General features: G+C 49.7%; 1 protein-coding gene across 1 annotated transcript in view; it reads right to left on the bottom strand.

Annotated features, from left to right (window-relative positions):
- VDR (vitamin D (1,25- dihydroxyvitamin D3) receptor) overlaps positions 1-16,915 on the bottom strand; it is a 50,150-nt gene that overhangs the window by 15,348 nt on the left and 17,887 nt on the right. Inside the window, exons 4-7 of the mRNA XM_005877388.2 lie at positions 12,991-13,121; positions 5,205-5,389; positions 4,833-4,953; positions 2,173-2,344 (exon numbers count right to left, since the gene is read on the bottom strand). Of these exons, the coding sequence (XP_005877450.1) occupies positions 2,173-2,344; positions 4,833-4,953; positions 5,205-5,389; positions 12,991-13,121 (609 nt within the window). The remainder of the gene's footprint in view (positions 1-2,172; positions 2,345-4,832; positions 4,954-5,204; positions 5,390-12,990; positions 13,122-16,915) is intronic.

The following is a 16,915-nucleotide window of genomic DNA, read 5'->3' as shown; positions in this document are numbered from 1 at the left end:
ACAGGGATGCCCACTTTCACCACTCCTGTTCAACATAGTACTGGATGTACTATCCATAGCGATCAGACAAGAAGAAGAAATAAAAGGCATCCAAATTGAAAAAGAAGAAGTAAAACTTTCATTATTCACAGATGACATGGTATTATTTATACATAGAAAATCCTAAAGATGCAATAAAAAAACTACTAGACTTAATAAATGAATTTGACAATAAAGCAGGATACAAAATTAACACCCAGAAATCTATGGCCTTTTTATACACCAATAATGAACTCGCAGGAAGAAAAACTAAAAAAAAAAAAATCCCATTAACCATTGCAACAAAAAAATTAAGATACCTAGGAATAAACTTAACTAAGGAGGTAAAAGACATGTACTTGGAAAACTACAGGACGTTGAAAAAAGAGACAGAGGAAGACATAAGCAAATGGAATAATATACCGTGTTCATGAATTGGTAGAATAAACATAATTAAAATGTCCATACCACCCAAAGTAATCTATAGATTCAATGCAATTCCCATTAAAATACCAATGGCATACTTCACAGACCTAGAACAAACTCTCCAAAAATTCATATGGAATAAAAAAAAGACCCTGAACAGCCACAGCAATCCTGGGAAAGAAGAACGAAGTTGGAGGGATCACAATACCAGATATCAAGCTATATTACAAAGCCACTGTTCTCAAAACTGCCTGGTACTGACACAAGAACAGACATATAGACCAATGGAACAGAATAGAGAACCCAGAAATTGACCCAAGCCATTATGCTCAATTAATATTTGACAAAGGAGGCAAGAGCATACAATGGAGTCAAGATAGTTTCTTCAACAAATGGTGTTGGGAAAATTGGATGATACATGCAAAAAAATGAAAATAGACCACTAACTTACACCATACACAAAAATAAACTCAAAATGGATCAAGAACTTAAATGTAAGAAAGGAAACCATAAAAATCTTAGAAGAATCCATAGGCAGCAAAATATCAGATATATGTCGTAGCAATATCTTTACTGATACAGCTCCTAGGACAATGGAAACTAAGGAGAAAATAAACAAATGGGACTACATCAAAATAAAAAGCTCTTGCACAGCAAAATAAACCATCAACAAAACAACAACAGAGCCCACTGCACGGGGGAACATATTTGCCAATATTATATCTGATAAGGGTTTAATCTCCAAAATTTATAGGGAACTCATAGACAATCCAATCAATAAATGGGCAAAGAGCAGATGAGTGGATTAAAAAACTGGTACATCTACAGAATGGAATACTAGGCTGCTATAAAAAAAGAAGGAACTCTTACCATTTGCAACAGCATGGATGGACCTGTAGAGCATTATGCTAAGTGAAATAAGCCAGTTGGAGAAAGATAAATATCACATGATCTCACTCATTTATGGAATATAATGAACAACATAAACTGATGAACAAAAATAGAGCCAGAGACATAGAAGCATTGAACAGACTGTCCAACCTAAGAGGGAAGGCAGGGGAAGGCAGGGCTCTAAGAGATCAACCAAAGGACTTGTATGCCTGTATATGAGCATAACCAATGGACACAGTAGAACTCCTTATACTTATCTTTTTGGGCAAAAAGGTCTCAGTATGGTTAGGAAATGGCCTTGGGTGAAGGGTATATTGGGTGAAGGATGCCCAGATCTTAAATGCCGGTAAATCTGTCTCCCCCTAGGACTCCTAAGCGCCTTCACAAGTCTTCGTGCCTAACCCTCTCTCCCCTCTACCACTTCATTCTGGTTTCAGAATTGAGTGTGGAGGGTTAACGAGGGCTTAACTTAAAGGCGTACTATGAGGATTAAGCCCAAGCCAGCTGAGTGGACACAGCAGTGAGCTAAGAGTTCCAGACCTGGCTCTGACCCACGGGCTCCAATGCTGGGAGTCCTGGCATTGGCCACTAAACCTTCCTGGGCTTCTGTTTCATCATCTACAGAGTGTGGGGCATGAATAGCTCTCTCAAGTAATGCTGGAGGGTTGCACTTCCTAAAATACAGTCCCCTGAGCTTAGCCCAGAGATTCTACTTAGGAGGTCTGCGGCAGGGCCTCACTCTATTTTGGGAAGCAGTGGATTTGTGATCTTCAAGCCTCCTTGCAACTCACTCCAGGATTCTCACTCTATTCCCCAGATGTCCCCAAATCTTCTTACCTGAACCCTGGGATCATCTTGGCAAAGCCAATGACCTTTTGGATGCTGTAACTGACCAGGTCAGCCAGGTGGGGCAGCATGGAGAGGTGGGACAGGTCTAGGGTCACAGAAGAGCTATCTGAGTTTTCTTCGCTCAGATCCAGGTTGGAGAAGTTGGTCGGCTCCATCAAGTCTGAGGAAGGAGGAGGGAAGAAAAGGAACTCCTTAAGGATACTTGAGCCTGGCTTCCTCCTGCTGGGCCCTGTGTGGGCCTCCTGTGCTCTGGCAGCTGGGCCAGTTGGGAATCCCACAGTGACCGCCTCTCCCAAGGTCAGTCTTCAGCCCAGGCTTCCCTCTAGGATTCCCCCGTCACTTCTTTCAGCAGAGCGAGGCAGTAAAACCAAAAATCACAGATACTCCAAAATGAGACTTCCTCAAGTCATGATTTTATGTTCTGTGTATTGTTCCTAACGCTGCCAAATCAAAACTAATTTGGAACCAATAAACTTGTGGGAAGCAATGTTTAACCTCACCAGTGATAAAAAATTTGTCACATAAAACCTCAACACTTTTCACCTATAAACTAGAAACAAACATGCTTAAATGTTGAGACCAATATTTATGAAGATGCAGGGAACTAGGCAATTTTGTGCACTAAAGGAGGCACCAATCTTTGCAAGTCACCTCGCAAGCTATTGACAATTATGCATATTCTTTAACCACTACTCCCACTTCCAGGAATTCATCACAAGGAAGACATTCCCAATAAGTGCAAATATTTAGCAACAAGTATACTGTTATCTTAATGAAAAGCTGGGAAATAATCTAAATATCCGATGGTAGGGGATTTAGATATGTTATTGTACATTCATACCCCAGACTGCCATGCAGCCTTTAAAAAAAATATTCTGGGTGTATACTGAGTGAAAATATGATACAATGTATTATTGTGAGAAAAAAGCAAAGTACCAGACTGTGTATGGCACAATTCCATTTCTGAATATGCAAATGTGTTTTTTTAAGAAATGAGTCCTGGCCAGTGTGGTTCATTTGGTTGAGCATCGCCCAATGTACCTAAAGATCGTCTGGATTGTAGGTTCAGTACTCAGTAGGGGGCTTGCAGGAGGCAGCTGATTAATGTTTCTCTCTCCTTCTCCATTCCTTTCCCTATAAAATCAATAAAAATAGCCCAGCCAGCATGGTTCAGTGGTTGAGCATCCACCCATGAACCAGGAGGTCACAGTTCGATTCCCGATCAGCGCACATGCCTGGGTTTTGGCTCATCCCCAGTAGGGGGTATGCAGGAGGCAGCCAATCAATGATTCTCTCTCATCATTGATGTTTCTATCTCTCTCCCTCTCCCTTCCTCTCTGAAATCAGTACACACATATTAAAAAAATAAAAAATAAAAAAATAAATAAATAAGTAAAATCAATAAAAACATTTAAAATTACAAAATAGGAGAGATACATCACAATGCTAACAGTGATTAAATGGGTAGTAGGGTTAAAGATTTTATATATATATATATAATTTTTATTTTCTTAATGTCTACAATGAACATGTACTACTTTTGTATGATAATTAAAAAATAAAAAATGTTAACTAGTTTGAATTGTTAAATAAACATATGCTTTACTGGTAATACCATGGAGGCGGGGTGAGCATCTCAAATCAACTTATGAGAGGGTATCAAAACTCCTAAATAATATAAAATTATTATTAAAAACTGAAGTACAGACAAATGTGACATGCAGATGGACCCTCATTGATGCAAAGGAATATGCCAATGTCTGGCTCCACTGCCATCTCTGTCCAGCTGGCACTGGGACCCCTGCCACCTGTCCTGGATTTGGGACCCATATCCATCAGTGAGTCTGAAGGGTTCTAGTTCCCCGGGGTTGGGGGAGAGGAGGCCCCAGGCTGATGGCAGCAGGGTTGGGGTTGGCTGAGAGGTAGAGGGATGAAGACAAGAGCAGGGGAGGATGAGGCAGGAAGATGAAGAGGAAGGCAGAAAAAGAGCACATAAGAAGAAAAGAAAGGATGGGCTGGAGGTGACAGGTCCTCTAGGGCCCTAATGGTCCCCGGGACTCTGGGGTAAAGTTGGCTGCAAGGGGATTCTTCCATGCCAAATCCCACCTTCCAAAGGCTCAGGCTCTGATGATTATAGTTAACAATACTGTTTTGAATATTTGAAAGTTGCTAAGAGAATAAATCTTAAAAGTTTTCATCACACCAAAAAATCTTTGTAACTATGTAAGGTGATAGATGTTCATTGGTTGTATATATATATATGATCATTATGTTGTACACCTTAGACTTATACAGTGTGATCTGTCAATCATATTTCAATAAAACCGGAAACACTAAACAAAAACCCCATAGGGCCCAGGCTCAAAATACCATTTAGATGAACCAGGTCTCCCCCAAGGAGGGAGCCAGGGGCAGAAACCTGGCTCAGAGGGAGTAGCAAGAGCTCCCGCAGGCAGACCTTGCCTGGGACCCCCGCTTGGCCTCTTCCCAGCGTGGGCCCTTGGGCAAGTTCTACCTGTTCTGAGGACACCATGTGGCCCACAGTGTGACAGGGCCATCCTCCCATTGGCAGCCTCGGACAGGCAGGTAGAGAAGCTCTGGGCTCCTCTCCCTGCTCACCAGGGAGCAAGGTGTGCAGTCCCGCTTACCTGGGGAGCCGGTGTACTGATCTGAGCAGGAGGAGGACGAGTCCCCAGAGAAGCTGGGCATGTGTCTCAAGGATGGCTTTGATAGATGGCTGTCTCCACCCTCAGTCCCTCGAACCGGAGGCTGGAAGGGAAAGATGGAGTATCAGAAGCTCACATTTCAGGCCACCTTCCTACTTTGGCCTTGATCTCCCACAGGAGTGGCTTTAAGGAAGTTCCATGGGAAGGGGCGGCCTCCCTGAAGTGAGAGGGACGGAGCAGCCTCCATTGTTCCCTTCCTGTTGGACTGGGAGGCCTTGGCCCTCCCCCACCCCACCCCCGCCCAGGCCCAGGATCCCCTTGTGGCTCATCCTTCAGGGCCAGTGGTAGGCCTACCCGGAACTGGATGAAGTCGGCATAGGTGGGGTCGTAGGTCTTGTGGTGGGCGTCCAGCAGGATGGTGATGATGCGCTGCTGCTCCTCCGACAGCCTGGGCCGCAGACTGTCCTTCAAGGCCTCCTCCTCCTTCCTCTTCAGAATCATCTCCCGCTTCCGCTGCACCTCCTCATCGGTCAGGATGACTGTGGGTAAGAAGAGAGCATTGGGAGGGCTGGGTCTGCAGCTCCTCCAAGAAACCTTCCTCTGGTCTCTAAAGACACAAGATGTGAAGGCTGCCTCCCCCACCACACACTCAGAGCTCACGGAAGGGGGAAGTGGGTTCCTGCCTCAGGGGAGGCCAAACCCACTCTATGGGTAGAAAATTGGATTTTCTATGTTGAAAAGGCAGGCACCTGAGAGAGGAGGAAAAGAGGATCTGAGAGGTGGATGGCCTGGGCATTAGAGAGGCTGGGTGTATGCATCTGGACAAACTATCTGAACTCTCTGGGCTTGTGTTTGGCCCGGCTGGTGTGGCTCAGTGGTTGAGCGTCAACCTATGAACCATGAGGTCATGGTTCGATTCCCAGTCAGGGCACATGCCCAGGTTGTGGGCTCCATCCCCAGTAGGGGGCGTGCTGGAGGCAGATGATCAATGACTTTCTCTCACTGTTGTTTTTATTTCTCTCCCTCCCCCTTCCTCTCTGAAATCAATATAAATATATTTTTTAAAAATGACAAGTTTGGACCATGCAATCTCTTCTAAGGCCCCCTTTTTTTTGTTCCTTCCTCCATAAAATGTGTTCAGGGTGGCAAAGTAAAACATCTGCCTGGAAAGATGGACTGCTTTGAGAACTGAATGCAATGCATGTTGAGCACAAAGCAGCTGCTCATTCAACATTAATTCCCCCTCCTCTCCCCCTCCCCATATTCCCTGATCCTGAGGGAGACATCAGGGGGAAGAAAGGGTGAATGAGTCATGGTGGGGACAGTCACAGTGTTGGAAGATGGGAGGTGCTGAGAAGACAATCCCATGTGGCCATTCCCATGTCCAACTTTCCAGGCATGGAATCCAGGCATCTGATCTATTCTGACCAGCAGCGAAAGACTTTTCATCTTTGGTTCCTTGCAAAACAATACCTCCCCAGCCTGTCCAGTCTTGAAATTTCTGCCCAAGGAAGTTTTCAAGTCCTCTAGAAGTCCCCGACAACCACACCTCATTGTTCTAATCTGGGAAGTTCTCTCCAGCTGCTATCCAAGTGTCTGAAGATGGGGAGACCTCACACCCCTTCATGCCGTGCAGGGGCTCGGGGTGGTGCTGGGGCAGCTGCCTGGAGGGTGGGGCTGGGAGCAGGGATGCCTGGCACAGAAGCCAGGCAAACAGACCTCCTGGCGGGGCTTGCCGAGAGCTGACGGCAGGAGTGGGCACGGGGGCCTGTGGCCTGTAGCTACTTGCTCTGTGCTGGTGTTGCCAGGGCCTCTGCCCACAGAACTGGGGAGTTTCACAAGAGCAGGGAAAGCAACCAGAACCTCAGAGTGGGTGGGTTCCAGGCTTCAAGGAAGGCCCATCTGCCCAGGCGATTCAGGAGGAGGGAGGATGAGAGAAGTTGGTTGGGGGGGGGGGGTGAGGAAAAGCTTATGATGGTAGGAGTGGGCAACCAGAGCCTGGGGCACAGCAGAAAACGGATGCCTGCAGCAAAAGATGGTGCGTTCCATCCACAGCTGAGGTAAGCCATACTAAGAAGAGGACTGGGAGGAGGCCACGCCCAGCTTACTGACTCACCTGCCCGAATTGCTGCCAACCGTCCTCCCACAGAGGGTGTCTGCTCAGACCCCAAGAGGTCAAGTGGAGTGGGAGCAGGGAGCATCCCAGTCCAGGCAGGGTGCCAGGCTCTAGCCTGGAGAACCCAAGAGTAAGTGTCTGGTCTTTCCTGCTCACCCGAGGGGTGGCCGGAAGAGTGATGAGACTGGATTGGAGGGGGCTGGCTCTGCCCGTCATGCCAGGGTGTCCACTGGCTTGAGCCAGTCCTTGTGGTTCTATGAGGTCTCTCCTCTCAGAAACTTCTCCTGGGTCCTTATTGCTTACCACGTGCAAACTAACGTCAAGGTTCTCCACGATTTCACTTCTTCCTAACTTTCCAACTTCACCCCCCGGGGCCTGTGGATGCACTTCCGCTCTAGTCGTGTTGGGATTGCTGACCCGTGAACACGACCTGCTCCCTCTTGGCACCATATTTCCACTCCTGCTGGATGCCTGTCCAGCTGAGTCTTGTCTCCCCAGTAGCTGTGCAAGTTCTACCTATTCTTCTGCACCCAGCGTACAGCTGGCTGCCTTTCACAGGAAGCGTTTCTTGATTGCCCTGACCTCTCCTTTGTTAATCCTGTGGTATGTCTGCTTTTTCCTACCTACACTGGCACCCGATTGCCTTCTGCTCTGTAATATTTATGGTTAGTACGGTGTGCAATAAATGCCTGTATAGAGAGAACCTAAGAAGTTCAAGGTCTCCTTCACTGGAACTATAAGCTACTGAGTAAGGCTAGGGGCCACATCCTATAATTGCTGTTTCCCCCATAAAGGCTAGCCCAGTGGAGCTTTCTGGCCATGGTACTTACTCAATAGTCTGATGTATTGGATTCCAACACATCAAAACTGGTTGTCCCTATTATGTGCTAGTTGCCCTGGGCCTAGGAAAGGACTGTGAGAGATGCACCGATACTGCATGTACCCTACAATGTCAGGAACACACACCCTGAAGGCCAGTCCACCAGATCCTGAGCTGAGCTTACCTTTTTATTTAAATCATTGTTACTCAGAATCAACACAGAATGCCTTGTAACAGAACACCTGTGACATCATGTAACCTTTTCTTGATGATTCAGAGGCATCCTTCTGAACAATTACTGGACTTTGCAGGAACAAGGTTATGACCTCAGAATTCTTCAGGGCTGTTTCCCTGCACTGCATGACTCAGCCTGCTATGATTTTTTTTTCTTGTGCTACTTTCCATGGCTTTCGGTCTCCTTCTCTCTGTTAAACTATGTGTTGTCTCTTCCTTTCGGTGCCTGCCCCTAAAAGTGTGCCTTCTCCCCTGAAGAGTTACTTCAAATCTGTTGGGAGCTGGAAATCCTGGTGATCAAGTTTTTTTGCAATAAAAAAGTGTAAATGAAAAAGGATAAAATATATAGAGGTTTTAATGTACTGGGTACAATTCTAAGTGTGGTTTTGTTTTTTCATATTAACTCACATGTATTTAGTCCTTTTAAGAACCACCTAAAGCAGGTGCCATTATCCCCATATTGCAGATGAGAAAACTGAGGCGAGAGGCTATATACCTTGCTCAGAGTCACACAGCTAACAAGTGGTGGGGCTGGTATTCATCGCAGGCCAGGGTGGTTCTAGAATCCATGGTTCTATCTAGGACCTCATATGGCCTCTGATTAGAATCGGCTAAGTGCTCAGTAGGGCCCTGGTCCTCAGCATTGAACACACACAGTGTTCCAATCCATCTGAAGAGTATGAAAAATTAATTAAAGTAGCAAAGTTTGTAAATGATTTACTTCGAAAGGACAAAGTTAAGAAGATTCAATGTTAACCTTATGACACTGTTCCCCTGGATCACTTGTATCAATAGGGACCACCATCCTGCGTGCAGTCCCAGAGGAAGAAATGCTGGGATCCGCTGGTTTCAAACAGGGGCCACCAATCCGTGAGCCTCCTTCCAGGCCACATTGTCTGGGGACTGAATAAATCATAAGTCTCTCACATATGCAGATGCTATTGTGATTTATGAAATACATCATTTGTTTAAGGGGTTATTAATTCCGTAGGAGATTATCATTGGCTCAGTGAATTGCTACTAAAAATGCCATTACTATCATGTAGGAGGACATATGTTTTGAAGTTAAAAGCCACTGACCTAGAATAAGAGCAAGTAGGTTCTGAAAGAGCATTTGATGGGCTCTCCAAAGAATAAAGTGCATGAGATGTGCAGTTAAGCCTTACCTAGCATGTGGATGGGTTCTATAACTAAGCAAAATGACAAATAACAAAAACTGTTTTACCATAGCCTAAAGGATGTGAATAAGAGCTAGTTCCTACCACATTTCATCAATGTTATAATGAAGCAACGTTGAATAAAACTTATTCAAAAATCTGCTGTACATGGATTTTGTGAAACCTGTATGGCTTCCTAGTAGCTTTTCTCCACTCTTACTAAGTTCCTTGCCGAGCGAGAAAATAGCTTTGGGCAAGTTATTCCCATGCCAGCGAATCGAGTTAGGGAGGCAAGATCTGAAAGCACAAACAACTTATAAACATTTCAAATTGTCACTGGTGGCCTAACAGCAGGGAAGCAGACATAAAGGTTTTCCAAATGAATGACACAGATAATATCAGGTTTGGGGGATCTTCTTGATCTATAGACCAGTATGGGAGATGTAGTGGTACAAAGAAGCAAACATTCAATCATTCAACACATTTATTGAGCACCTACTATGTGCCAGGTTCTGTGCTAATGCTGGGTGCAAAAGATGCACAACTGTAAACATGTTAAACCAGTTAACAGAATATGTACTTCTGTGCAGGACTGGTCTACAAGAAGCAAGAACTCAACTATGAAATTTCTTGGATTCCAAGGACATTAAGTCAACTAGGACCTGAAGAGAGAAAGAGAGACTTCAGTGGGACAAAGTTCTCTTTAGCTCATCGGTAAGGCCCTAGGCAGTGCCTGGAAATGCACGATGAAGGAGCTCTGGCCCACTGGGGATACTTGGGGGCTGTGCTGGGCTGGAGCCCATAGGTCTGGTCTTTGGAAACAGACAGACCTAGGTTAGAATGCCCACGCCATCATCTTATTAGCTTAGAGGCATGTTCTTTTAATTCTTCTGAATTTCCTCATCTATTGAATCTTAAAGGGTATTTACATATTTAGGAATTTATAAGAATTTAACAAGAGAATGCATGTGTCTGACACATATCTGGCACTCAGTAGGTGGTCAATAAACATTGGTTCCCAGGCTCATCCCTTCCCCCTTCCTAGCCTCCTCCAGGGAAGGGCCACCTCCGTTGCCCCATCAGAAGAGGCCTGGCACCCAGGGCTTCTCACAGGGAGCTGGGTGTCCTATGGTTTACAAATGCTGGCACTCAGTTGTCTCTAAGCGGGAGGCCTTGGAGCAACAGCCAGCCCTGGTGGTAAATGAGCAGCAATCCTAGGGATATGACTGGGAACTCCGGGCCCAGGGATATGACCAGGAGCTGACAGGCCTCCCAAAGTTGGGCTGCCCCAAGGCAGGGACCACACCTGTCCCTGGAAGAAACTTCCCTTCCAGGAAGTGGTCTAAGAGCTTAGTGCTAGACCAAGGTTTCTATTATTTTCCTTTTTTAAAATTCTTACCCGAGGATATGTTTATTAATTTTAGAGAGAGGAAGGGAGGAAGAGAGGGAGGGAGGGAGGGAGGGAGAGAGAGAGAGAGAAAGAGAGAGAGAGAGAGAGAGAGAGATCGATTGGTTACCTCCTGAACATGCCCAACTGGGGATCGAACCCACAACTTTTTGGTGTATGGAATGATGCTCCAACCAACTGAACTACCCGGCTGGGCCAGGTTTTCTATTTTAAGTGGAGCTCTGGGGCCCATCCCCAGCTCAGTGTAGCTCCCTGCACTGGCATCTAGAGAGCGGTGGGCATGGGCCGCACTGGGCATACAGCAGACCCAGGGACACGGGTTCCATGGGGAGGACTGAGGCTAGGGTTGGCATGGCTGAGGCACAAAGCTGATTGGGGGCAGGGGAGGATCCACTTCTGGATGGCTGGCCCCACCACAGGGGCCTCCTGGGCAGGGGTCCCCTGACCCACTCAAGTCTGCTCCTCACTATGGCTGCAAAGCTCTCCGTGCGGCCCAAGAGGGATCGAGGAGGGGACTCCGAGTTGGAGTCAAGTCTCAACTTGCTTTCTGACTCCAATCCTGATAGCTTTACCTTCATGGGGCTCAGAGGATTTCTAAGTGTTCCTCCTGCTGCAAGCGGATAGATCATCTCCTTCCCCTGAGACACAGGGGAGAGGCCTCGGGGATATCAGTGAGGCCGGCCCTGACCGGAACTCCCGGGGCAGAGCCTTACTGAATCCCAGAGGTGTTACTCTGTGCTGCTCCTGGTTGGCTGGAGCCATAGAACCAGTCTCCCTGCCCCTGGAGGCTGCGCAGGCACTCCCCGGGGGCGGAGCAGGGGCTGCGGCTGCACCTGGTTTGTGTCCAGCACCGGCTCACACGGAGCAGGCCGCACTGAGCAGCGCGTGAGAAGCCCAGGAGGCACCCAGGCCTGCAGCCTGCACGCTCCAGGATAAACACAGGAGCCGGGCGGGGCAGGGGCCTGGGCACGGAGCGATGAGCATGTCGGGGCCTGCAGGCTCTCGTGGGGGCGAGGAGCAACAGGGCCTGGAAACTCCTGCCAGGGCTGCCAGTGTTGGCTGGGGAGCTGGGATCAGGAGTGAGGGGCTGAGACCTGCCAGAGGGACCCTGTCAAGGCCTGAGGAGGGGCCCCGGGTGAGGGCCTCCACTCGCCTGTTTCTCAACAAGAGATTGTTTTTTCCCATCCAGGAAGAAATTTCCCATCCCCTCAGCCCTGTACTGTGACTTTTCCTCTGGTTCCAGATACATCTTCCTTATACGGCTCCTGGAGAGTTCTGTTCTTCTGATGACCCAACAAGATAGATATTCTAAGTCAGGGGTCCTGAAACTTTTTAAACAGGGGGCCAGTTCACTGTCCCTCAGACCGTTGGAGGGCCGGACTATAGTTTAAAAAGAAACTATGAACACATTCCTATGCACACTGCACATATCTTATTTTGAAGTAAAAAAACAAAACGGGAACAAATACAATATTTGTATTTGCATGTGGCCCGCGGGCCGTAGTTTGAGGACCCCTGGCTAGAGGGCCTAGGCCCTGTCGCGGGGCTGAGTGCAGATTGCAGACAGGAGTGAGCAAGTGGCAAAGCAGGGGCTGAATGTACAGAGAGCACCCATGCCCAGGCCAGCTCAGTGCCCCTGCCTTGAGCCCCCGAAGACGCTGGTTAGCCCCTCCCAGGATCTACTGAATTCAGTGTCTACTCTGGTTACCAAGTAACTGGTACCAGAGCTCAGATGCAAAGTCCAGGGGTCAGAACATCTGAAACTGACCCACGGATCCTCTCCGCCCGCCCAGAGCTGGACAGAATGTCCTGCAGGCTTGCTCCTCTTCCTCTGTCTGGATCTAGAGGGTCATCGAGAGTCCAGTGCTTCCCCTCACAGAATCGTTCCACCCAGTATCCCCTGGGCACCAGCCCTCAGATTTGCTCCCGGGGCCAGAGAGGCTGGAAGGCTGGGGTGGGCAGACCCCGATGCCAGCCAGGCTCGGAACATTCATTCTCCCACCACTCTTCCCCGCCCCAACCACAGCAGGCCCCTCTCCCAAAGGCCAAAGCACCCTGGGGTCCTTGAGCCTCATTCTTTCCCCTCGGATCCAGGGAGCTGTGAGCACAGGGATGGCATCTTGGAGGAAGACTGACCTGGGAGCTCAGGAAGGCAGTGCCCGGCCTCTGCCTCCCACCAGCCTCACTGGAGGGCTCCTCCTGGCCTCCAAGACCCAGACACGCAGAGGCTTTCACCCTGGCGGTTCGGCCACCCTCCCCAGGCTGCTGGCCCCGATGGCAGGATGCCAGCAGCTATGGGGAAAGGGCGGGCACACCCCTCTGGCCAAACCCGCATAAACAGCAGCCAGAGATTCCTCTGCCCCCAGTCCCGTCCCAACCCCCCGCCCTGGCCCCTGGACACTCACACTCCTTCATCATGCCGATGTCCACGCAGCGCTTGAGCCGGCAGGCCTGGCAGTGGCGGCGGTTGTCCTTGGTGATGCGGCAGTCCCCATTGAAGGGACAGGTGAACAGCGCCTTCCGCTTCATGCTGCGTCTGCCAAGAGAGGACACGCCCTCCACTGGGTCACCCACCTTCCAGCTCCCCAGGCCTGGCTGCTGTGACAGCAGGAACCTGCCCACGAGGCCCCAGATGTACATTTCTCCCCAAACGACTGGGCCACTCTCAGTGACACCCCCTGCTCTGCTCCTCCCTGTCTGCTCTGCTCCCATCATTGCTTCATTTACTTCTACAGCACTCTACCCCTCACCTTCTTGTTAATTGCACAGGAAATATACGAGTGAATTAACCGAGTAAAAAAAAAATTTAAAATACTGAAATCTGCAAAGTAGCCCTCACTGCTTTTACAGAGCCATTTTGAGAGATGAAGATGCTAGTGTCAGCCTTTACTTCCTAAGAGTCCAGAGATCTGGAAGGCTGGGGGTAGGGCATCCCCGATCCAGGGAAAGACGTGTGCACAGGTGCAGGGAGAAGGGAGGAGAGGCCCAACCATAGCTTTAGACATCGACAGAATCTGTCCAGAAGGAGAAGGGGCCAGGTGAGCAGGGGGGAGCCCTAAGGTCTGGCTTTGGTTTTCTGAAAGGCAAGGAAACAAAGGTTCTGTAAGAACAGAAAACTGTCAGAGGTTCTCCGCTAGGAAGCCAACACCCACCTGGTCTCCACTGTAAACGTGTATCTATGTGTGCAAACTCATTTTCCTGGTTCCGCTTCCTCTCTCACTGCAACCATCCCACAGGGGAGGCTGCACCAAGGCCACCTTCCGAGAGGCCTCCCACACCCATGTCTTAGAGGCTCTTCTCTTCCCGCCTCTGCCCCCCTCCCCCAGCCCCAGCCCCAGCAAGGGGAGGCCCCGCTTTTCCCCCAGGACAGGTGGCGGGATTTAGCCGGGAAAGAGGATGGCACAATCATTTTCTCCCTGAGTAGCATCCTCCGAGGCGCTAAGCCTTAGAACTGAAGGCCCAGGCCTGACCTTCTCCTTTTCCCAGAGATGAGCTGGTGACATCATCTTCCCCAGAAGTCACACACTCATGTTTCTTGGTGACAAATGACTCACTGTTCACATTCACTAGAACATACAGGGATTCAGGAAAAACACAATCAGTTGACATGGACACATGGGGGCCAAGCCAACCTGACCCTAGAGATAGGGGAGAAGAGACCAGAGGACCAGCTCTGCTGGCAGTCACAGTCCCTAAGGCCCGCAGGGGCCCAGACACTGTTAGTGCACGCCCTTGTTTCATGGAAGGGAAAGCTGATGTAAAGAAACTTATCAGTGAGGCGATTCAGCAGGAAGTGAAGGCTCCCAAGTTGGAATCCTTAGGGATGTGGTGCTCAGCGTTTAGCTTCCTGGATTGAAGGTGCTATTTCATCCCCAGAAACTCAATGTGCCCCATGAAGCTGAGCCCACAGGCGAGGGGCTCGGAGCAGCTGGCCCTTGAGCACAGATCAAGGTGAAGGACAACCCAGCGGTCCAGGAAGTAGCTGTTGTTGGTTTTGGCATTGGCCCCTGTCCCTCCTGTCACAACCCTCATTACCTGAGGCCAACCACCAGACCAGGCTCTACAGGGAGGCGGAGTAGCCTAGGGCCTAGGCTATTGGGGGTGGTCTAGCCCCGAGCCCAGGCCACCCAAGGCTGTGTCCTGCCCCTGCGGTGACTACCCAGGGAAACACCGTATAGCAGGCGTTTGCCCACCTTTATGGAAATAGGAAGCCTTTCCCCTTGAGCCCCCATTCCTCCCAGCAGCTTTCCAGGGGACAGGAGAGTGTGGAAGTACTCTGGGCACTGTGAGGGCTGCCCCGGAATGACATGCTATCATCACCACAGGGCATCTCTCCCACTCTGGAACGTGAGCTTGGTCCCCCCGCCCCTTACTCCTTCCCATGTTGCAGTTCTCGAGGCTCCACCTGTTACCACAAATGCTCAAGCCCCCAGAATGCCCATAATTCTCTAAACCTACTCAAAGACCAGAAGTTTTTAATTCAGAGCAAATTCTCATTCCCCTCCGCCCGCCCCCCCTTTTTTTTTTACAACTGGGCATTCCACCCCGCCCCCTCCCCACCTGGGGCTGAGGGGCTATATCCTCCCACCCACTCCCCTGTCAGGCTCAGTGATCTTCCTGTTCATTCTCTGGGCCATGGGCTCCAGGAGGACACACACAGGGCACCTCCAGACACATGAGCCAAAGCCTCTCGCCAGCCCCGGCTGTGGAAAAGCAGTGCCCTTGCTTCCAGCTTCATAGTTGCAGTATGAAGCCTAGGAGTATTGAGAGAAAGGGAGGAGGAAGAAGAGGAGGAAGGAGAGATGAAGAGGAAGAGGAAGGAGGAGGTGGGGGAGGGGGAACGGGGGGAGGGAAAGAGAGAGGGAGGGCGAGAGGGAGGGAAAAAAGCAGAAAGTTGAAAGTCCTCGGCCAGGCACATTATCTCACAGCAGGGCCCAGACCTGTGGTGAGAATGCCACCCATGCTTTTCACTCTTGGCCACACCTTGTCCCAGCGCTCACCAACCTTGCAGTGCATCTCTGCATTATTTGCGCAATGCAGAAAGTCATCTATAAACTTACGAAGCTCTTCAATTATTATTATAAATAAACACAGTCAGCAGCTCTCCCCATGCTCCTCTAAAGGCCCTGGAACTGTAGCAGGGAAGACGGAGTTTACACATCACCTGGAGCACCATCAGGCTCTGGAGTGGGTCAGCTTTGGGGGATGGGAAGCTCCCTCGCCAGTTCACCAGGCAGCCCCAGGTCCTTCCTGGAGCCCAGATCCCAGAGCAGCCCCTCAGCTGTGTCTGGTCCCGAGGGCCCCACGTCCTAGCTCTTCTCCTGCCTTCTAAGGACACTTCCACACGTGTGGCTGTCATCTAGCCTATGCCCACGAGGAGTCAGGGCAGCCAGACTGGCCAGGCCTGGCTCGGTGCTCTGTCCTGAAGATGCACACCTTGCCCTGCCTTCTTCCCAGCGCTAATTGCCTGTGAGCTGGTTCGGTTTTGAGAAACCGGAGCCTCGGGTTTCCATGGGAGCCTGTTGCCTTTGCTGCTCTGACCCTGGACCCTGTCATCCTCTGGACGGTTGGCAATTATACCCCAGTTCAGGAGGGGGTAGGGGCGGTGCAACAGGGCTAAACATAGACACTGTTTCTAGAAAGTCAGGGGTGAGAGAGGACATGGACCAAATCTCATGCCAGAGACCTGTTCACCAAGGCACGAGAGACAAGCAGTTCACAAAAGCATAAAGTGCCTGGGGCCAGAAGAGTCTCGGGCCTGGGACAGCAGGGTCCTTTGCCAGGAGGTGACCCTGCCAGCAGAGACACAGCTTGCAAAACCTGAGCCTGTGGCCAAGTACCAGCTCTGGGCTCTGTCTCTGCTGCTGCTCTGAGTGTCACCGAAATCTCAGAACCTGGTCTGGATACAGGAGCCTGGTGGGTGGAGCTTCCGGTAGGAAAGACCAATGTGGTCTGACAGGTGGCACCTACATGGCTGTTTGTATGTGATGGCATCCAAGCGTTCTCAGCAGGTGATTTTAAAAAATCAACTTTAACAGAAGGTAGGTTAACGACGTAGTAAAGAGCACAGGCCTTTTATTTTTTCGAGGGCAGTTTGGCAATATCTACCACCACGTAAAATGCACAGAGTCTCTCACACAGTAAGTCTACTTCCAGGAATTCATCTTGTGGGTAATTCAGTCCATGGGCCCCAAAGTACGTGCAGAGGGTGGTTTCTGCGGCACTGAGAAGCCCAGGACGGAGCCCAAACGCCCAGCAGTGGAGGCCTGGTCACTGAGGCCGAGTGCAGCGGACAGAAGGAGGTGGCTGTGGGCAGGGCACAGGAGGGAT

The sequence above is a fragment of the Myotis brandtii genome, unplaced genomic scaffold (genome assembly GCF_000412655.1).
Source record: "Myotis brandtii unplaced genomic scaffold, ASM41265v1 scaffold517, whole genome shotgun sequence".
Classification (NCBI taxonomy): Eukaryota; Metazoa; Chordata; class Mammalia; order Chiroptera; family Vespertilionidae; genus Myotis; species Myotis brandtii.
This window is presented reverse-complemented; position numbering and strand designations above follow the sequence as displayed.